Here is a 19,950-nt window from a genome sequence, read left to right on the forward strand (position 1 = left end):
GCTGCTCACTGCCTGTTCGTTTCCATTTGTCCCTGTGTGATACTATCCTTGGATGTTCCCAGCCCTCCTTCTGGAGCACGTCCTGCCTAATGACAGCAGCAGCTTCCCCCCTACCTTTCAGCTGGGCGTGAGGGCACCAATCCCCTTTGTGCTGTGGTGATCCTTGAGGCCATGCAAGTATCCTCTAATATCCTGATCCTCCTCTGTTGTCACAGCCTTTTGGTTATTTTTTTGTAGTACTTTGGCCATTAATAACATTTCCAAAGTTTCCATTGCAGATTCCATCAGTAATTTCCCTCCAGCCCAGTAATCCCATTTCAACCTTCCTGTCACCACCTCCCTGTTTTGTTGAGCTCTATCTTTCAGTTCTTCCACCAATTGGTATTTTCTCCAGTCTGCATCACATGGGCCCAGCACCACATGATGCTGCTGGAACAGGGCTCATGACTTAACACCAGAGCTCAGCACTGAGATCTCGACCCACCGCTCAATGGATTTCTCTGTGCTTCACTCAGGCATGCAGCAAGCATCAGTCAAAGCCTATTTTTTCAGTGTCTAGTCCTCCTCTTCATTTTTCATCACCTGCTTATTATTCCTAATATGCTTTTGATAGTAGGAAATCACAACTCCAGTGTGGTGTTATGCCCTTTCTCGCTGCTTTTTTTTTCCTGTTTCTTTGGGATGTAAAGTGATTTCTTAACATTCTCCCTAAGGAATGAGAAGTCTCTTCCACATTAGCTTTGAGTTCTCCCAGTTGATTTTTGCTGTTGCTCGAAAATCATTCTTCTTTCAGAAGAACAAACAAACCAAGCAACCCTTCTGCTCTCATTCCACATGAGCTCAGCCTTCAGCTCCACTTTAAAGGTACCAGCTCGTTGTCAGTCAAGCCTTATCAATGCCTTTCCTGCAGCACTCTCTCTACTTATTTTCCTCCTGAAGGACAAAAAAAAAAAAAAAGACAAAAAAAAAGAGGAATTCAAAGTCAAGGATCTGAGAGATCTGAGCATAAATCAAACTCACCTAATCTAATGCAGAATCAGCTCCACGGCGTGTTACAAAACCTGTCTTGCATGGCTCCAGTCCCTCAGGTTTGCCCCTGGTCCCCAGGAAAAAGCATTCTGAGTTCACTGACACTTTTTGGGGTGGTGGATGCTGTAGGACATGTCACCTGCAGACAGACAGCTGCTCCAGACAGAGGAGGACACTGAAATGCTGGTTTAATGACTCCGTGGGTTGCTGCCTTCCCCTTTGGCTAAGCAACCTTGCAGTGTCAGAAGAAAGGGGACCTGGGGGTACTGGTTGACTGAGCTGAACATGAGCCAGCAGTGTGCCCAGCTGGCATGGAAGGCCAATGACATCCTGGCCTGGATCAGGAATAGTGTGGCCAGCAGGACTAGGGATGGAATTCTGCCCCTGCACTCAGCACTGGTGAGGTCTCACCTCAAGCACTGTGTGCAGTTCAAAAGTGTCAAAAAGGGTCCAGGGTCCACCAGCATCCCCTTGGTAAACCCAGAAGAACCAGGGCTTGAGCCTGGGCCCCTCACATCAGGAAGGATATTGAGGAGCAGGACCAGAGGAGAGTGACCAGACTGGTGAGGGGGCTGGAGGAAAAGTTGTGTGAGGAAAGGCTGAGGGAGCTGGGGGTGTTCAGCCTGGAGGAGAGGAGACTTAGAGGAGACCTTATCACTCTCTACAACTACCTAAATGAAGTTGTAGTCAGGTGGGAGTCAGGCTCTTCTCCCAGGCAACTCATGACAGGACAAAAGGGCAGGTGTGAAGCTGTGCCAGGAGAGGATTAGGTTGGATATTAGGAAGCAGTTCCTCCCAGAAAGGGGAATTAGGCCCTGGGATGGACTGCCCAGGGAGGTGGTGGAGTCACCATCACTGGAGGTCTTTAAGAAAAGCTTGGATGTGGCACTTGGTGGCATGGTTCAGCTGATGTGGTGGTGTTAGGTCATAGGCTGGACTGGATGATCTCAGGTTTGACTGGATGATCTCAGAGGTCTTTTGCAGCCTCAATAATTCTGTGATTCTTTGAAAGGGTGGGTTTAAACCAGGGAGGGTCTCCTTTTGCTGCAGAGCTGGAGTGGGTGCTAAAGCTGGAGGTGAAGCTTCCTCCACTTTCACAGGCAATGCTACAGGTGCACACGTGCAGCCACCCACTGATCACCACAACCCATGGAAGACCAAGCTGCTGTGATCCCTGCCTCCTCTTGTGGTGGCAATGAAAATCTCATGGTTTAGAAAAGCCCTGGTGAGCTCCTGTCTATGCTGGCACCTGAGGGAGCGTGGGGTCAGGGCTTCTGTCTGGTTTAGTGACTCTGAATAGAGTGCAGGTGCCTGTGTGATGGTTAGAGCTCACCACATCTTTTTCTTGCTCTTTGGCCCATGAGTCCTCAAGCACCAGACCCTTCTCAGGAAGTCAGCCAGAAGTGGACAGCCCTGTTCTGGAGAGGATTATTTCCTGCAGTGTTTCAAGCAGACCTGGGATTAAATCTGGGCTGTGTGCTGATAGATCCCTGTCTGAAGCTGCTCTCTGGAAAAATAAATAATGGTGACCAGTCCAAACTGAATCTATGGAGCTTTACCTATGCTGACCCATGAGTTTTGATGAATATACTTCTGCTATTAATAAAGGCTCTCAAGCTGCTCAACCGTTGAAGGAGGTATAAAGGCTTTCTGGCTGAGCAGCTGCAGTGCCCATTTTGCTGTATTGCTTTCCATAAATCCAGGGCTTGGATCCTCTTGGCCATGCACAAAGGTCTTTGGGGAGCACAGAGCTGGCACAGTCTCCTCCTGTATCTCTTCCTGGTCTTGGCACAAGGAGTAAAGAACCAGCATTGGGTGGGAAACCCTGTTTTAAGCATCTTCAGCTAGATCTTTCTTGGGTTGTTTCTCCCCAGCAGCTCATTGTCTGCTTGAAGTCACTGTGGCAGGAGATCTGGAAAGGAAGAATGTGATGGTTGGACTGGATGACCTTCTGAGATCCCTTCCAGCCCCCACCATTCTGTGATTCTGTGAATTAAGAGTGGTGTCCCAGGAATAGGGACCAAAAATCTGCTGCTGGAGTTGCACCTTTTAGCTTTTGCCAGGCAAGTCAGATGATGCTCCATCACTGCAGGAGACTGGTGAGAGGCTGTTTGATGTGGTCCAGGGAGCTTCGCTATATACAGCTCTCAGTGTTCTTCACAAATGGACAAATAGGAGGTCAATGGCTTCATTGTAGATAAATAAGGTGACACAGACATGGAAACATGATCTAAAAAAGCAGAGGAGGATCTTCAACTGGCTATTACAGCTCAGGAAATAGAAGTCCTTATTGACGGTTCACCAAAATTGTAGCCTTGATGGGCAGCAAAATAAAAAAAAGCCAGCAAAATGTGGTGATGTCATCAGGAAGGGCTTGGGCTCTCAAAACAAGCAAGAGGGCAACTTTTGCCTGCAGTGTACCAGCCTGGAGCACCACTATCTGGGCAGTTCTGGCCTCACTGCACTGAGGGTGGACAAGATGGTCCCTTCCAGTCTGATGTGACATAGTGGACTTAGAGTCCTGAGCAGAGCAACTGAGATGATCAATGGAATGGGGACAGCTGCAGTACAAAGAGGTCCTGGGAAGGCTGAGATTTTTCCCTGGAGAAGAGAGAGCAGGAAAAGCTGACTTTACAAAATCATGAAGTGAATGTGAACCTGGTGCTCACCAGACTCTGCATGGCTGGAACCAGAGGCCATGGAGTAGTCTGGAAGATTGGTTTAAAATGAACAAAAAGGAACTTGATGAGGGGCAGGGGGGGAAAGGAGCTTCTGGAACTTGCTGCCACAGGAGGTTGTGGAAACAAGTCAGAGCAGCAAGTTTATTAAATGGGGTGAAATTCAGCAGCAGCAAGTCAACAGGAAGGAGCTGAAGGCAACAGGAAGGTGCTCTCTGGAATTGCTGTTAGTGCTGGTGTGGATGTTGGAGCAGCACAATCAGAAATGGCCAGTCCCATGTGCTATCCCTAGGTGGCCTCTCCTCTTGCTCCAAACAACACCAGGGGCATGATGTGGCCATCAGAGCATTTTCTGTGTGCTCAGTTTCACCATCCCTATGCAAACTGAGACCTTCTCAGGTGGTTGCTGTGTGGTAGGAAGAGAGGGCAGCCAGCAGGAAGAACAGTTTTGCATTTCTATTCAATTTCCATCACGGTGGTGAAAATCTGATCAATGCCCAGTGGACAATGCCAGATAGGCCTGCCTGGAAGACACTGCATTGAGAAGGGTTGATAGAAGTACAGTTGGAGCCAAAATCTGGCTAGATCTAATTATCAAAAAAAGCCATGGTCAGCCACAAAAAGAAGGTGGAAAACCAGTGCAAGGAAGACATGGAGAATTTCTGCTGTTTAGCTGATGAATGGCTCCAGCACAGCAGGCAGAAGGCATCATTGGCCAACATCTTGTTACCACAGAGCTGCACCTTCTCCTCCCAGATATAAAATCCAAGACTTGGATTCTGTTGTGAGCATCTCCATGGTGAGGGATTCACAGTCACACAGCATCACAGAATCAACCAGGTTGGAAAAGACCTGAGATCATCAAGTCCAACCTATCACCCAATACCTAACACCTCCTGACAACTAACCCATGGCTCCAAGGGACACATCCAAGCTTTTTTTGAACACCTCCAGGGACGGTGACTCCACCACCTCCCTGGGCAGCACATCCCATGGCCAATTACTCTTTCTGTGAAGAACTTTCTCCTCACCTCAAGCCTAAACTTCCCCCTGCACAGCTTGAGACTGTGTCCTCTTGTTCTGGTGCTGGGTGCCTGGGAGAAGAGACCAACCCCCTCCTGGCTACAACCTCCCTTCAGGTAGTTGTAGACAGCAATGAGGTCTCCCCTGAGCCTCCTCTTCTCCAGGCTAAACAGTCCCAGCTCCCTCAGCCTCTCCTCACAGGGCTGTGCTCCAACCCCTCCCCAGTCTTGTGCTCCAGATCCCTCCCCAGTCCTGTGCTCCAGACCCCTCCCCAACCTTGTTGCCCTTCTCTGGACACGTTTCAGCATCTCAACATCTTTCTTAAACTGAGGAGCCCAGAACTGGACACAGGACTCAAGGTGTGGTCTAACCAGTGCTGAGCACAGGGCAGAATGACTTCTCTGCTCCTGCTGGCCACACTATTTCTGATGCAGGCCAGGATGCCATTGGCTCTCTTGGCCACCTGGGCACACTGCTGGCTCATGTTCAGCTGCTATCAACCATTACCCTCAGGACCCTTTCTGCCTGGCTGCTCTCCAGCCACTCTGATCCCAGCCTGTAGCTCTGCATGGGGTTGTTGTGGCCAAAGTGCAGAACCTGGCACTTGGATTTGATAAATGCCATCCTGTTGGACTCTGTCCATCTGTCCAGCCTGTCAAGGTCCCTCTGCAGAGCCCTCCTACCCTCCAACAGATTGACTCCTGCTCCCAGCTTGGTGTCCTTGTGCTTTATGCCTTTGCAGTCACAGGAGCTCACAGAATGAGACCTGGGTTCCTCACAGGTCAGATTTGAGAGGGGTCAGTGAGAAGGTTTGCTAAGGTGTTGCTTGCAGTGTGGAACTCCCAGTGATGGCAAAGGAGAGCAGACAATGTTCTGAGTTCTGCAAACACCTGCTTTTATCAACCCCATCCTGCCTCGAGAGGTTGTGCTTAATGCAGCTGCTCCACTGCAAACAGTCTCTGCTTTTAGGCAAGGAAGGAGAGAAAATCTTTGAAGTCCTTCATCAAAATTGGCATTTGGTGAAGGCTGACTATTTCTTGTCTCCTATGACCACTTTTCTTTTCCCCACTGGCAAAAAAAGAAAAAAAAACAACAGTGGAAAAGATGGGGGTATCCTAAAAAATGTGGGTTAAAGGAAATTTCAAACATTGCAGTATTTTCAGGCTGGTTGCCTGAAAAAGAAAATAAATCCCCTTTACCTCAGCAACCCATTGAAGCCATCTCTAAACAGCCAGAACCTTTGGGAAGTGGTGGAGAGTGATGGAGCACAGAAGCAAGACAAGAGGGTCTGGTATCATTAGCAGGGCAAAAGCAGGAAGCTAAGGAACTATGAACCAGTTAACTTCCAATCACAAAAACACAGAGGGACATTCAGTTAAAGAAAGAGATGAGTAATAACCATGGCCATTGCCAAGAACAAAGCATTTCAGATGAGTTTGCCTTCTGTGACAGATTCCAGTCCTTGCTTCAAGGTGATTATTCACTCTTCTTTCATCAGTAACTTCTGTGTCGTGATGGGGAAGGTACTTATTAGATTCTCAGATGTTCCTGAGCTGGAGGGGCTGTGAGCACCCCCAAGCACTGGGTTTAAATTAAAAATGAGCTAGAGAAACCAGAGAGATCAGTTCAGTGTGGAAAACCTGATGTTTAGGAAGGAAGAACTGTCCAAATACATGGCAAACAAACTGCTGAGGCAGCAGTTTCTCAACACATGGTTGCGTGGACCATGATTTGTGCTCTCAGCATGTTGGATGTATAAAGAGAAGAAGAGTTTGTAAGACAGGTGGTGTTTTCCTTCCTCTTTCTCACAGAATCACAGAATTGTCAGGGTTGGAAGGGACCCCAAGGATCATCTAGGTCCAGCTCCCCTGCCATGGGCAGGGATACCCTCCACTAGATCAGGTTTCCAGCAAGAGGATCTCTCAACTGGTGCTCTGTGATCGGCTTCCAATACTCAGCTCTGGTGTGGCCACACCTCGAGCGTTGTGTTCACTTTTGGGCACCTCGGTACCAGAGAGATGTGGAGATGTTGGAGCCAGGGCAGAGGAGGGCAGGGAAGCTGGGAAGGGCCTGGAGAATAAATCTGATGAAGAGCAACTGAAGGAGCTGGGGATGGTTAGTGTGAAACAGAGGAGGCTGAGGGAGACCACATTGCTGTCTACAACTGCCTGAAAGGAGGTTGTGGAGGGGCTGCTGCTGGTCTCTTCTCCCAGGTAATTAGTGATAGAACAAGAGGGAACAGCCTCAAGCTGCAACTGGGTAGGTTTAGACTGGACAGTAGGAAAGGTTTTTTCATAGCAAGAGTTGTCAGGCACTGGAATGTGCTGCCCAGGGAGGTGGTGGAGTCACCAAGCCTGGATGTGTTTAAAGGTGGTTTGGATGTAGTGCTTGGGGCTATGGTTTAGGGGTGAACCTTGTAGAGTAGGGTTAATGGTTGGACTTGGTGGGGCTTTTCCAACCTGAATGTCTCTGTGATTCTGTGAAATGGATTCTGTGTTTTCCTACTGCTTCTCTGATATGTTTGAATGGGGAATTTCTGTTAAACTCCTCATGGATGCTTGACCTGCTTCAGAAGCATGTCCTTCTGTGCCTCTCTCCAAGAAGCACTCTCTAGGGCCATGGCTGTTTGTCAGATGCTAATAAGAGGAGTACCCAAGCTACCTGGACACTGGACAATGCTGTTTGCAGAGGGTGGTAGAAGTGCTGTGATCAGGTAAGTCACAACCACCCTGATGCCATTTCAGCTTCTCTTGCAATAGAAACCAGCTCTGAGATGCCACTTGACTCAGTGACTATCCTATAACAAAACACTCCACTGCTCTCTGGGTGTCATTGAACCATAGACGCTTTGTCCACCAAGAACAAACCTTGATGAAAGGTGAGAAAGGCCTCCAGACAGTGGAGACATCAGAACAGGCTTTTGTCTCACCTGAAGATGTTCATCTCCATCTTCTCCTGAAGCTGCTTACTGGGACTCTGCCTCCTGAATGCTGCTGAGGCCTGGATCAGGGGACTTTGTCCCCCGAGTTCACTCCTCTGTGTCACTTGGTGCTATTTTGGGCTGTGGCAATGCAGAGATTGCCTCAACCTCTCTCATCATCACTGTGGCTGCAGCAAAACTGTCTCCAAAACCAAGCTGGGCCAGCAGTGGGGTAGATATTTGACCTGCCCTTCTCCAGCCCATCACTGTGGTGCTGCCTGCAGGTCCTGAGGCAGCTGGGCAGGAACAGTAGCTCAGGGGAAGTCAAGCTGTGAGAAGCTGCTGCCAGTGTCTGTCACACAGGGCAAGCTGTGTCCTGGGGCACACGAAGCCATGGCCACCAAGAGATGCCCAGTGAAGGCAGCATGGGGCTCACATGCTCCTGTGCTATGAATCAGGAGGTCTGAGGTGGGTATCCAGTACTCGAAATGGGCTGCTGGGGAGGGGTCCTGCACCCCTCCAAGCTAGCACCAGTGTCACCAGTGTGCTCAGCACCTGGAGGTGGCTGGAAGCCCATCTTGGCAGTCTGCTTTGCCCTGCTCAGAGACTCCAGCTCAGCTCCGCAGGCGGGACCAAGGCTGAGCCCTCTGCACCTTCTGCCTGGCCCTGATAAAGCACCACGGCTGGAGGTCCCCATCTGGTGGCAGCAGGGACAAACGGCTGGAAGCTCTCTGGAGCTCCGTGGTTCTTTGGCCAGGCAAAGCCCCGGCAAAGCGCTGCAGAGCCAGGACACTGCCTAGTGCCACACGGTGTGCCCTGCCTGAGGACACGACACGGCATGGGAACCGCTGGAAGCAAAAGACTGGCATCTGTACCCCTCCATCCTGTACCCTGCATTGCTCTTACACCTTGTCTGTCTTAGACATACCACACTCCAGATCAAGAGGGTCCTTTGTGACCAGGTTTGGAGAAGCCCAGGTCTGGGCTGGACTTGCTGCTGGTTCTTCCCAGTGCTTTACACACTGGTCCACACTGCCCTGCACCCTGACCTCCACCCCACACCCCTGTCCTTCTTGAGCTCCCCATGGAGCAGGGACTCTCTGCAGATCAGAGTTGTGCCCACAGCCATGTCTGGGTGATGGCAGCTAGAAGACCACAACCTGCTCCAATCCCCTGCTTCATGCAAGGCTAGATCAGGTTGGTCAGTGACACCCTGACCAGCTTTCTCTTCTCCTCCCTGTACTCAGGTGCAGTGGACATGTGGGGTCTGGTGACCATCACCACTGCTTGTGGTGCTCTGCAGGAGAGACCCTGGACTGGAAGGTCTACTTTTTTTCTCCAGAGCCATTTGAGATTGCTCCAGCCTCTGGTGCATTCACTGACGGCGACTGGAGGCCACGGGGCTAGTGAAATCCATCCTTGTCTGTCCTTGTCCATCCTTGTAAGTGCCAAGGAGTGCCATGGCAGTCTGGCTTGGCTCCATGCTGTGCTTGCACCACCCAGCCCTGGGGTTTTCTCAAACCTTTACCCCAGGTCCAAGCACCTCCCAGCTCTGGCAGGGACAAGGCAGCCTTACTCAGCACCTGGCAGGCTGTAGCCCCCCAGAACTATCTGTTGCCCTGTCTCCCACCACGCCCAGAGCTGGAGGAGAGCCCATGCTCTCCTTTATCAGCCCCCCACACCATGGCTGTGCTGCTGCAGGCTGTGATAAGGGGTGAGGGTGCTGCACAGTCTCCAGCACTGTGGCACCCAGCACCGCTGCCCTGCCTTTTCTCCTTCTCTTGCCCTGACACCCCCCAGCCCGCTGCAGTTCAGAGCCCAAGGAGCAGAGTCTAGGGCTGAGCCTCATCTGCTCCGTTTGCAGTGCCCTGTGGTTGCTGTCTCCCACAGCCTACCAGCCCCCCAGGACTCTCCAAAGCAACACCCCAGCAGTGCAGTGTGAACTGGGAACAGAAGCCCTATGATGCCATGCAGCCTTGTATGCTGGGGAGGCACAGAAAGATGTCCTGGCACTTGGAGGCCCTCAGAGTGACCTCGCTGTGCCACCACACAGAAGGACACAGGCACCTGGAGCCCCTGTACCCTGTCTGTCTCTTGCAAGCACTTCCAGGAGTAGATCATCTCCCATAATTTGTCCTGGGCAGAGGCAAGGGGTGCACAGGGTTGGTGGGGCAAGAGGAGATCCCTCTGGTGGGAAGGACAGGACAGGCTATGGCTGCATGCAGCTCCCAAGGGCCAGACTCTGCCCACTCTCTCTGTGTTCCACTCCACCAGTGCCTGGAAACGCTCTGCCCACAGCTGGCAGAGCTGTGTCTGCCTGGTGGGCACCACCATCCAAACACTGCCTTCTCTCAGAGACAACAAAACCAGAGCCCATTTCCTCCATGTGCCTTCTCTCAGAGACAACAAAACCAGAGCCCATTTCCTCCATGTGCCTTCTCTCAGAGACAACAAAACCAGAGCCCATTTCCTCCATGTGCCTTCTCTCAGAGACAGCAAAACCAGAGCCCATTTCCTCCATGTGCCTTCTCTGAGAGACAGCAAAACCAGAGCCCATTTCCTCCATGTGCCTTCTCTGAGAGACAGCAAAACCAGAGCCCATTTCCTCCATGTGCCTTCTCTGAGAGACAGCAAAACCAGAGCCCATTTCCTCCATGTGCCTTCTCTGAGAGACAGCAAAACCAGAGCCCATTTCCTCCATGTGCCTTCTCTGAGAGACAGCAAAACCAGAGCCCATTTCCTCCATGTGCCTTCTCTGAGAGACAGCAAAACCAGAGCCCATTTCCTCCATGTGCCTTCTCTCAGAGACAGCAAAACCAGAGCCCATTTCCTCCATGTGCCTTCTCTCAGAGACAGCAAAACTAGAGCCCATTTCCTCCATGCGCCCACCTGGCAGGGGGGGAGCCCACTTCAGACCGCCGAGCAGATCCCTCCCGCTCCCTCCCCGCAGGCAACAATCAGAGTAGGACACCAGGGCTGGAGCACAAATGCAAGAGATTTTATTTCAGATCATTTGGCTGTTCGTTGTCGGAGGGCTGGCAGAGGGTGGGGGGTCCAGCTCCCGCGGCAGTGCTGTCTTAACGGTACTTGGCAGTCAGCACGTTGCCCACAGCACACAGGAACTTGTCCAGGGAAGCATGGACCTCTGGGGTCAGGGCAGCAGCCTGGTGGATGGCAACCACCACCAGGAAGCACTGGCCCAGCAGCTGAAAGGCAAAGGGAGATGGTGAGCAAACGGACGAGGCAAGGAGGTGGCCGGGAAGGGGTGGGGGTGCAGGAGCGGAGCCGGGCTGCTCGTCCCTTCCCAGACACTCACTTTGAAGTTGACGGGGTCCACACGGAGCTTTTGGGCGTGGAGGTCGCTGAGCTTGGAGAGGGCACCAGCGATGTCATCGATGTTGTTGACAGCCTCGATCAGAGCACCTGCGACCTTCTTGCCGTGAGCCTTGACCTGTCCGGAGCCAGCTGACACGTCGAAGTGGGGGAAGTAGGTCTTGGTCTGGGGGTAGGTGGCGAACATCCTACAGGACAGAGCGGGACAGAGATGCGTGAGGATGGGTACGAAGGGACGGCTGTGGACGAGGAGAGGCTGGGGGCAGACGGGAGGCAGTGGGAGACAGACAGGAGAGGGGAGGGGATGGTGATGGGGACGGACACGTACCTCGCCAGGGTCTCGGCGCCATAGTCGTCGGCTTGGCCACCGATTTTGGCAAAGAGGCCCTTGACGTTGGTCTTGTCGCTGGCAGACAGCACCATGGTGTCACCTCCGCTTTGGCAGCCCCGGCACGGGTGCCCCTGCCTGCCACCGCCGCCCTTATATGCGCTACCGGGGCACCGCCCACCCCCGGCCCGCCCGGCTCCGGCCACGCCGCTGGAGCTCGGCCAGGCGCGGCCGCCGCCGCCTCCCTCCGCTCCGCACCGGGCCCGGCGGGGGGGCACTCAGCTCCACGGCACCGGCTGGGTTTGGATAGGATTAGGGTCAGGGCAGGCTCCTCTAGCACTAGCCAACTGCAGGTTTTGGCTTAGATTCAGGTTTAGGTTTAGGTTTAAGTTTAGGTTTAAGCTTAGGCTAAGATACAGACTTAGGTTTAGGTTCTGGTTTAGGTTAGGTTTAGGGTCAGGGTCTGCACTGGCACAGGTGGAGGAGTCTGTGTGTGTCCCTTCCCAGCACAAGCTGTGTCCAGGCCTAGGAGCAGTGTACTGGATGAGATCCCCCACTGCAGGCAGCACTGGCACAGCCTGGATGTGTTCTGGCAGGTTGGTGGAGACAGCAGCATGGGCACTGTGGCTTCAGCCAGCATGGTGGGAGTCTGTGCCCTGTAGGCTGAGCTTGCCCAGCTCCCCGAGCACCCACACACGGCCCCATGGGCACCCACATGTACACACTGACCCATTCAACACAGCCTCAACACAGAGGAGCTGCCCCTGCACACACTGCCACCTGACATGGCCCTACACATCCACTGTCCTTCCACACACACACACCCTGCCCCTGTGCACCCCCTGGCATCCCACATAGCCCCTATACACTCATCCAGTCTGCCCTGCTGCACCTACTGCTCTAGTTCCCTCAAGTGCCCCTAAAACAGTGTATCCCAGAGCATGTGCCCTCCTCACCTCCTGCTTTAAACCACAGTTACAACCCTTTGCAGGCAGACCCCAGAGGTCCCCTGCCACAACCCTTCTCTCCTGGGTATGTGTGGTGCTGGGCCAGTGTTGGGGGAACCAAGTCATCCTGACTCTTGGAAACTGGAGACACTGGGCAGAGCCACAGGGCTTAGTGCCAAGTGCTGGTGGCAGCATCGGCCTGTAGCAGCAGGAGCTCACAGCTGGGGAAGGGAACAAGAGCCCTGTGTGCCCCAAATGAGGAAGGTGAGAAAGGCAAGAAGGGCAGAGAAGATGAAAATGGTGAGGAAGAACAGGAGGGTGAGGAGGCTGAAGGGGCCTGTGGTGCTTCTAGTAGGTTCGAGAGCTGGCACAGGCAAGCAGGGGACAGCTCACACCCGTGTCTCCCCCATGGCCAGCAGTTCTTATCATTTGTGTTTGGGGGAGATTAGCTGCAGCTGGCACCGTTTCAGAGCAGGGAAGGAGGGGAGGTGGGAGGTGATCTTCCAGGATGCAGAGCCCAGGGAGACGGCAGGAGGCGGTGTCTGGTGCCTGGGTTTGCATCAGGGGCAAACTGCAAAGGCAGAAGAGCCCTTCAGACTGGTGGTGCAGGAGTGAATGAAGTATAGGAAGACTCTGGGGTGTGGACTGGGATGTGCCTGAGGGTGGAGGAAAAGCACTGTGGGTTCCTGACTGTACTTGTTAGAGCAGGGGGTGGTGTGGCTCAGGGGCTGATGTGGCCCAGGGGCTCCCACCCCTATGTTTCTGTTCAAGCTGGGTCCCTGCACACCCAGCACCCAGCTCCTGCCTGCACTCAGTTCCTGGCTGCACTCAGCTGCTCCCTGCACTTGACCATCCCAAGCACCACTCTCTTGACCACTGTTTCCCATCCCTCACAAATGCTCTCTCTGGTGCCACAGTGCAGAGCAAACTCAGGGCTGGGTTAGTATCTTAGAATTCATGATGTGACATCTAAAGGCAATGATTTTTTTTAACTCAGGCTCCAAATGCCCCAAACCAGCAGCCCTTTGCTGGACTGCAGCTCTGCCTGCCCAGCTCTGCCCCTGCCTGCTGCCAGGGGAACAGCAGATACCCAGAGCAGGTGTAGGGGCACTTCACTGGCAGTCGACTGAGATTTGTGGCTCAAGGGCTTGAGCCCAAGAATAGTATTTGTGCTTAATGGTCTGTGGTGGATTTTCTTCACTCCATGAACTTCTTTGATTGCTTTTGCAGCTCATGCAGGCACTTAGCTCCCACAGCAAGTCCAGTAAAGTCCTGAACAGCTACTGTGATAGATAGAGCTGGAAGAGATTCATCCTATCCCCCTGGAGAATCCTCCAAGGGGACTGAAAGGACCACATTTGCTTTGGCACACCCTTCCCTGTGCTCCCAAGAGATGCAGGCACAGCAAGGCACCAGACTGAGCTTCATCCCGTGTGCCCTGCTACCAGCACTGACCACATCCCATGTTGGGGTAGCAGGAAGAAGGCAGAGCTCTGAAGGGTGCTCAGGGAGCCCATGGCCAGTGCTGTCCCTCAGTACCACAACCGACCTCACCTGCAGCACGCTCTCCCTGGCAGGAGCACCACGACTGTCCAGCCCCGCCCAGGCCCCTGGCCAAGCACAGACGGACACAGTGCTGTGTCAGAAGTGTCTTTATTGATGGCACCCGGGAGCGAGTGGCAGCTCATCTGTACTTCTCAGACAGCACAGCAGCCACGGCCGACAAGAACTTGTCGGTAGCAGCATGCAGCTCGGGACTGTAATCCTTGCCTATGTGCACGGCCAGCACAACCTGCAGACTCTGCGCCAGAAGCTGTAAGGCAAAATGGGGCTCAGCACCTGTCCCCAGTCCCCTTGTCCCAGTCCCCATGCACTGTGCCCCATCCCTTGTCCCCTTGTCCACTTATCCCACTCTCCATTCCCTGTCCCAGGTCTCCCATCCCCTCTTCCCAGTCCCCATCCCCTATTTCCTTGTCCTTTGTCCCATGTCCTCCATCCCTCATCCCAGTCCCCATCCCCCACCTCTCATCTCCTTGTCCCTGTTCCCTGTCCCTCATCCCCTCGTCCCAGTCCCCATCTCTCATCCCTCATCCCCTTGTCCCTGTTCCCTGTTTCTTGTCCCCTGACCCCAGTCCCCATTCCCCATCCCTTGTCCCCCATTCCTTATCCCCTTGTCCCTGTTCCCCATCCCTCATCCCCTTGTCCCAGTTCCCATTCCCCATCCCCCCATCCCTCATCCCCTTGTCCTAGTCCCCGTTCCCCATCCCTTGTCCCCCATCCCTCATCCCCTTGTCCCTGTTCCCCATCCCTCATCTCCTTGTCCCAGTCCCCATTCCCCATCCCCCCATCCCCCATCCCTCATCCCCTTGTCCCAGTTCCCATTCCCCATCCCTTGTCCCCCATCCCTCATCCCCTTGTCCCAGGTCCCAGGTCCCCTCTCCTGTCCCCGTCCCCAGCCTGCCTTGAAGTTGACAGGGTCAACACGCAGGTTGTAGGCGTGCAGGTTGCTGAGCTCAGACAGGGCCTGGCTCAGGTTGTCTATGCTCTTGACAGCAGTGCCCAAGGCAGTTGCCACCTTCTTGCCATGGCCACGGATCTGGTCAGAGCCTTTGGACAGGTCGAAGTGGGGGAAGTAGGTCTTGGTCTGGGGGTAGGTGGCGAACATCCTGCCAGAGAGGAACAGTCAGTGCTGCTGACCCCCAGCCAGCCCCTCCACACTAGCCCCCCGTGGGGGTCCCACCCGCTCACACACCACCTCCCCCAGGGTCCTCAGGTCTGCCTTGTACCTCTCCAGGGCCTCGGCTCCAAACTCCTCCTGGCGGCCCTGCACCTTGCTCCAGACCTGCTGGATCAGCTTCTTGTCCTCGGCGGTCAGCATGGCGGCGGTTGGCAGAGGCAGGCAGCTGTCGGTGCAGCAGTGACCACAGGAAAGCTCTCTTATAGTGGCCAGCACCTCTGCCCTGGCCTTATCTTATCAATGCTGAGGGTGTGGAGGGGCCACAGCCATACGGTGCTGGGCCCAGGGTGCCCCCAGCCCCAGGGAGGCCCCAGGGGGGCCCAGCTTCCCTGCACTGCCCCTCTGCCCCACACCAGGTTGGGCGTTGGGGGCAGCACCCAGCTGGGCTGCTCCATGGTCAATAGCAGTCATGGGCACATCCCTGAGTGCCATATCCTTGGTCTCACTGACCAGCATGTCCTCAAGACCCCTGTCAGGACCCACCATGCCCCCTGGCCAGGCTTGGGTCCTCCTTGGTTCCACAAGCATCTGTGTGGGTTCCACATTTGGCTCTGGTCCCTCATGCCCTCCCGCCTCCAGCACATCCAGCCCCTCTCTGCCTAAGAGGCCCCTGGTACTGTGAGCAGGAGCCATGGACAAGCCCTCCCAGGTCATGCTGGGGACCTGCTAGGAGAAATACCATCTTTCCAGCAGCCTGGAGAAACCTGGGTGGGGAAGAACCTCCTTTTGGATTGCATGGTCTTCCCAAAGTCAGTCTTTTGATGCTTGCCAGGGCACACAGTGTGTGCTCCTGCCTCTCCCCATAAACACTGGGAAGTCCCACAGGGCAGGTGGTGGTTGGTGACTGTCACCTCCTTCACTCAGGGGTACAAATGTGTGGTTAGGGACACACCAGATGCTGACCTACCATCTAAGCTGTGGATTTAAACGTTCAGGTTACCTGAGACCCTACAGACAAATGTAGAATGTTTTCAAACCTGCTGTGGTGCACTGGGTCACATATGTGGAGCAATGTGGTGGCTTTGGAGCTTCTGCAGAATTTCTCTCCCCCCCTTGCCCAAACACAGCCCTGAAATCTTGTGAGGTGAGGACCACTGCTTGCAGTGCCAGTTGAAGCTGTCAATCAGAGTGAGCTTAAGACTTTCCTCCCACTTTTTCATGTCAAAAGTCCTCTGAGACAGAGGATGGGCAGTGGATGTAGCCCGATAAATTATTTTCTTCACATCAACTCCAGTGGTGCTGTGCTTTAGATCTGTGCCCAAACCAGCCCTGATAACACTCTGGCTTTTGCACAGCATCAAGGCTCTCTCTGCTTCTCACTCTGTCTCCCCAGGAAATAGATTTTGTGGTGCAGAAGGGACACAACATGACTCAGAGTCTGGTTGGAGGCCTGTATCTAGTGGGGTTCCTCAGGGGTGGGCACTGGCACCAGTACTGTTCAATATATTCATCAAGGACCTGGCTGAGGGCACAGAGGGAGGAGTGGCAGACACCCTCTCAAGCTGTGCTGCCACTCAGCAGGACCTAGACAGGCTGGAGAGTTGGGTGGGGAGAAACTGAATGAAATCCAACAAGGGCAAGTATGGAGTCTTGCATCTGGGAAAGAAAACCCCATGGAGCAGTACAGGCTGGGGACTGACCTGTGGGGAGCAGTGCAGAGGAGAGGGACCTGGGGGTTTGGTGCTTAGAAAGGTGACTGTGAGCCAGCAATGTGGCCAAGAAGGCCAATGATATCCTGGGGTCCATCATAAGGTCTGTGGCTCATAGGTTGGAAAAGGTTCTCCTCCTCCTCTACTCTGCCCTGCTGGGGGCACGTCTGGAATATTGTGTCCAGTTCTGGGCCCCTCAGTTCAAGAAGGACCTCAGGGAACTGCTTGAAAGAGTCCACTGCAGAACCACAGAGCTGCTGCAGGCAGTGGAACAGGCTATGAGCACAGGCTGAGGGAGATGGGGCTCTGGAGCTTGGAGCAGAGGAGCCTGAGGGCTGCCCTCATTCTGGTGATGAATATGTGTAGGGCTGGAGCCAGGCTCTGCTCAGGGATGTCCAATGACAGCACAAGAGGCACTGGGGGTGAGCTGGAGCAGAGGAGGTTCCATGGGAACAGAAGGGAAAACTTTGTGACTGTGAAGGTGACAGAGCCCTGGAGCAGGCTGCCCAGAGAGGCTGTGTGGTCTCCTCTGGAGACATTCAAAAGCCACCTGGATGTGTTCCTGTGTGACCTGCCCTAGGTGGTCCTGCTCAGGCAGCAGGGTTGGACTGGATGAGCTTTTGAGGTCCCTTCCAACCCCTAATGCCTGTGATTCTGTGTGATTCTGTGACCCAAACTAACCCAAGAGGTGTCTCATACCATATCAAACCGATGCTCCGCAATAAAAGGGCAAAGAGGGGACTTGAGGGTTCCCATCTTTTCTGCTCACATACCAGTGGGACATTAGTCTACCTGTGGGAGGCAGTGAGTGATTGCTTTGCTTCACCTCTTGTTTGGTCTTCTTCCCTCTCCTTCCACTTACCCTTCACTTATTAAACCATTATTTCTGGTTGGTTGGTTGGTCTTGACCCCCATAATTTTCCTTGCTTTTATTCTTCCTTTCATAGAGTCCCAGAATCAACCAGGCTGGAAGAGACCTCCAAGCTCATCCAGTCCAACCTATCACCCAGCCCTATCCAGTCAACCAGACCATGGCACTAAGTGCCTCATCCAGGCTTTTCCTGAACACCTCCAGGGATGGTGACTCCACCACCTTCCTGGGCAGCACATCCCAATGGCAAATCTCTCTCTCTGTGAAGAACTTCCTCCTAATATCCAGCCTAGACCTCCCCTGGCACAGCTTGAGACTGTGTCCCCTTGTTCTGCTGCTGGTTGCCTGGGAGAAGAGCCCAACCCCCACCTGGCTACAACCTCCCTTCAGGTAGTTGTAGACAGCAATGAGGTCTCCCCTGAGCCTCCTCTTCTCCAGGCTAAACACCCCCAGCTCCCTCAGCCTCTCCTCACAGGCCTGTGCTCCGGACCCCTCACCAGCTTTGTTGCCTCTGGACACGTTCCACTACCTCAACATCTCTCTTGAATTGAGGAGCCCAGAACTGGACACAGGACTCAAGGTGTGGCCTGACCAGAGCTGAGCACAGGGGAAAGAATAACCTCCCTTGTCCTGCTGGCCACACTATTCCTGATCCAGGCCAGGATGCCATTGGCTCTCCTGGCTGCTGGGCACACTGCTGGCTCATGTTCAGCCTACTATCACCCAGCACCCCCAGGTCCCTTTCAATTTGGCTGCTCTCCAGCCACTCTGTCCCCAGCCTGCAGCACTGCTTGGGGTTGTTGTGGCCAAAGTGTAGAACCCTGCACTTAGCCTTGTTCAATCTCATCCCATTGGCCTCTGCCCACCCATCCAGCCTGTCTAGGTCCTTCTGCAGGGCCCTGCTACCCTCCAACAGATCCACACCTGCTCCTAACTTGGTGTCATCTGCAAACTTACTGATGATGGACCTCTCCTTCTCATGCCTTTGAGGGGGTCAAGTGAGTGAGGGACTGTGCAGTGCTCAGCTGCCCACTGTGGCTAACCCACCACAGGTATGTGCAGAGGATCCCTGCATGCTCCCCCAGGGTCATCATCAGTTCTGTGCTCTTCCCTGGCACTGCTTTCCAGAGAAAACCTGGGAACTTAGGGGCCCTCAGGTGCTATCAACACCAATCTCCTGAGGCCACCACTATTCCCAGATTTCAAATGTATGTAAAGTTCTCCATTTAAACAAAAGAGAGGTCAAGCTGAGGGGATGGTCCCCTTACCAAACCTGCCTAGCAGGTGTGAGAGCCCGAGGTGTTCATGAAGGACATCAGATACCTTGTCCATACACCATGGAGAGGAGCATGAGAAGGCAATCCCCAGCATCACTGTGGGCACATCACAACATATGGCAGTGCAGGGTTTCCTCACAGACAGGCTGTGATGGGTTTGGCATAGGCCAGATGAAAAACCTGGGTCCTGACATGGTAAAAGACATTTTCCTGGTCAGTCTGGAAATAGTCTTTGGTTGATATATCTTTGGTGAGCAGCATCAGGGACAGACGTTTAGCCTCTGCTCAGTGCTGTGTTACTCCCACTGAATTTACACAGCTTAGCACTTCTCTCTAGGTTTAAGAGAGATGAATTCAAAGGGTGGACTGGTCAGTGGATAAGGAATTGGCTGCATGGTCACATCCAGAGGGTAGTGATCAATGGCTTGATGTCCAGAGGGAGACAGATGACAAGTGGTGCTCCTCAGGGGTCAGTACTGGGACCCCTGTTTAGCATCTTCATCAACGAAGATGAAGGAGGTCCTACAAGAAAGGTGGGGAGGGACTGTTTACAAGCACTAGGACAAGTAAGTTTGCAGATGACACCAAGTTAGGAGCAGGTGTGGATCTGCTGGAGGGTAGCAGGGCCCTGCAGAGGGACCTTGCCAGGCTGGATGGGTGGGCAGAGGCCAATGGGATGAGATTGAACAAGGCTAAGTGCAGGGTTCTACACTTTGGCCACAACAACCCCGAGCAGTGCTACAGGCTGGGGACAGAGTGGCTGAAGAGCAGCCAAACTGAAAGGGACCTGAGAGTGCTGGGTGATAGTAGCTGAACATGAGCCAGCAGTGTGCCCAGCAGCCAGGAGAGCCAATGGCATCCAGGCCTGGACCAGGAATAGTGTAGCCAGCAGGACAAGGGAGGTTATTCTGCCCTGTACTCAACACTGGTCAGGCCACACCTTGAGTAGTGGGCTGGGTGATAGGTTGGACTGGATGATCTTGGAGGTCTCTTCCAACCTGGTTGATTCTATGATTCTAAGGGCAATGGTTTTAAACTAGAGCAGGCTAGATTTTGATTTAGATTGGAAACTAGGAAGAAGTTCTTTGCTGTGAGGGTGGTGGAACACTGGAAGAGGTTGCTCAGAGAGGACCCATACCTGGAGACATTCAGGGTGAG

The 19,950-nt window shown here is 53.6% G+C and overlaps 2 protein-coding genes across 2 annotated transcripts; both read right to left on the reverse strand.

Moving 5' to 3' along the window:
- Window positions 1-10,613: 10,613 nt before the first annotated feature.
- On the reverse strand, window positions 10,614-11,453 carry LOC128974497 (hemoglobin subunit alpha-A). Its single transcript, XM_054391147.1, has 3 exons — window positions 11,312-11,453; window positions 10,967-11,171; window positions 10,614-10,856 (listed from the first exon to the last, which is right to left on the reverse strand). The coding sequence occupies exons 1-3, from the start codon at window positions 11,404-11,406 to the stop codon at window positions 10,728-10,730; spliced, it is 429 nt and encodes a 142-aa protein (XP_054247122.1). The 5' UTR covers window positions 11,407-11,453; the 3' UTR covers window positions 10,614-10,727.
- A 2,489-nt stretch (window positions 11,454-13,942) lies between these two features.
- Window positions 13,943-15,136, reverse strand: LOC128974498 (hemoglobin subunit alpha-D). The gene is made up of 3 exons (XM_054391148.1): window positions 15,045-15,136; window positions 14,720-14,924; window positions 13,943-14,071 (listed from the first exon to the last, which is right to left on the reverse strand). The coding sequence occupies exons 1-3, from the start codon at window positions 15,134-15,136 to the stop codon at window positions 13,943-13,945; spliced, it is 426 nt and encodes a 141-aa protein (XP_054247123.1).
- Between the last annotated feature and the right edge of the window lie 4,814 nt (window positions 15,137-19,950).

This window comes from Indicator indicator, chromosome 22 (assembly GCF_027791375.1).
Source record: "Indicator indicator isolate 239-I01 chromosome 22, UM_Iind_1.1, whole genome shotgun sequence".
Taxonomy (NCBI): Eukaryota; Metazoa; Chordata; class Aves; order Piciformes; family Indicatoridae; genus Indicator; species Indicator indicator.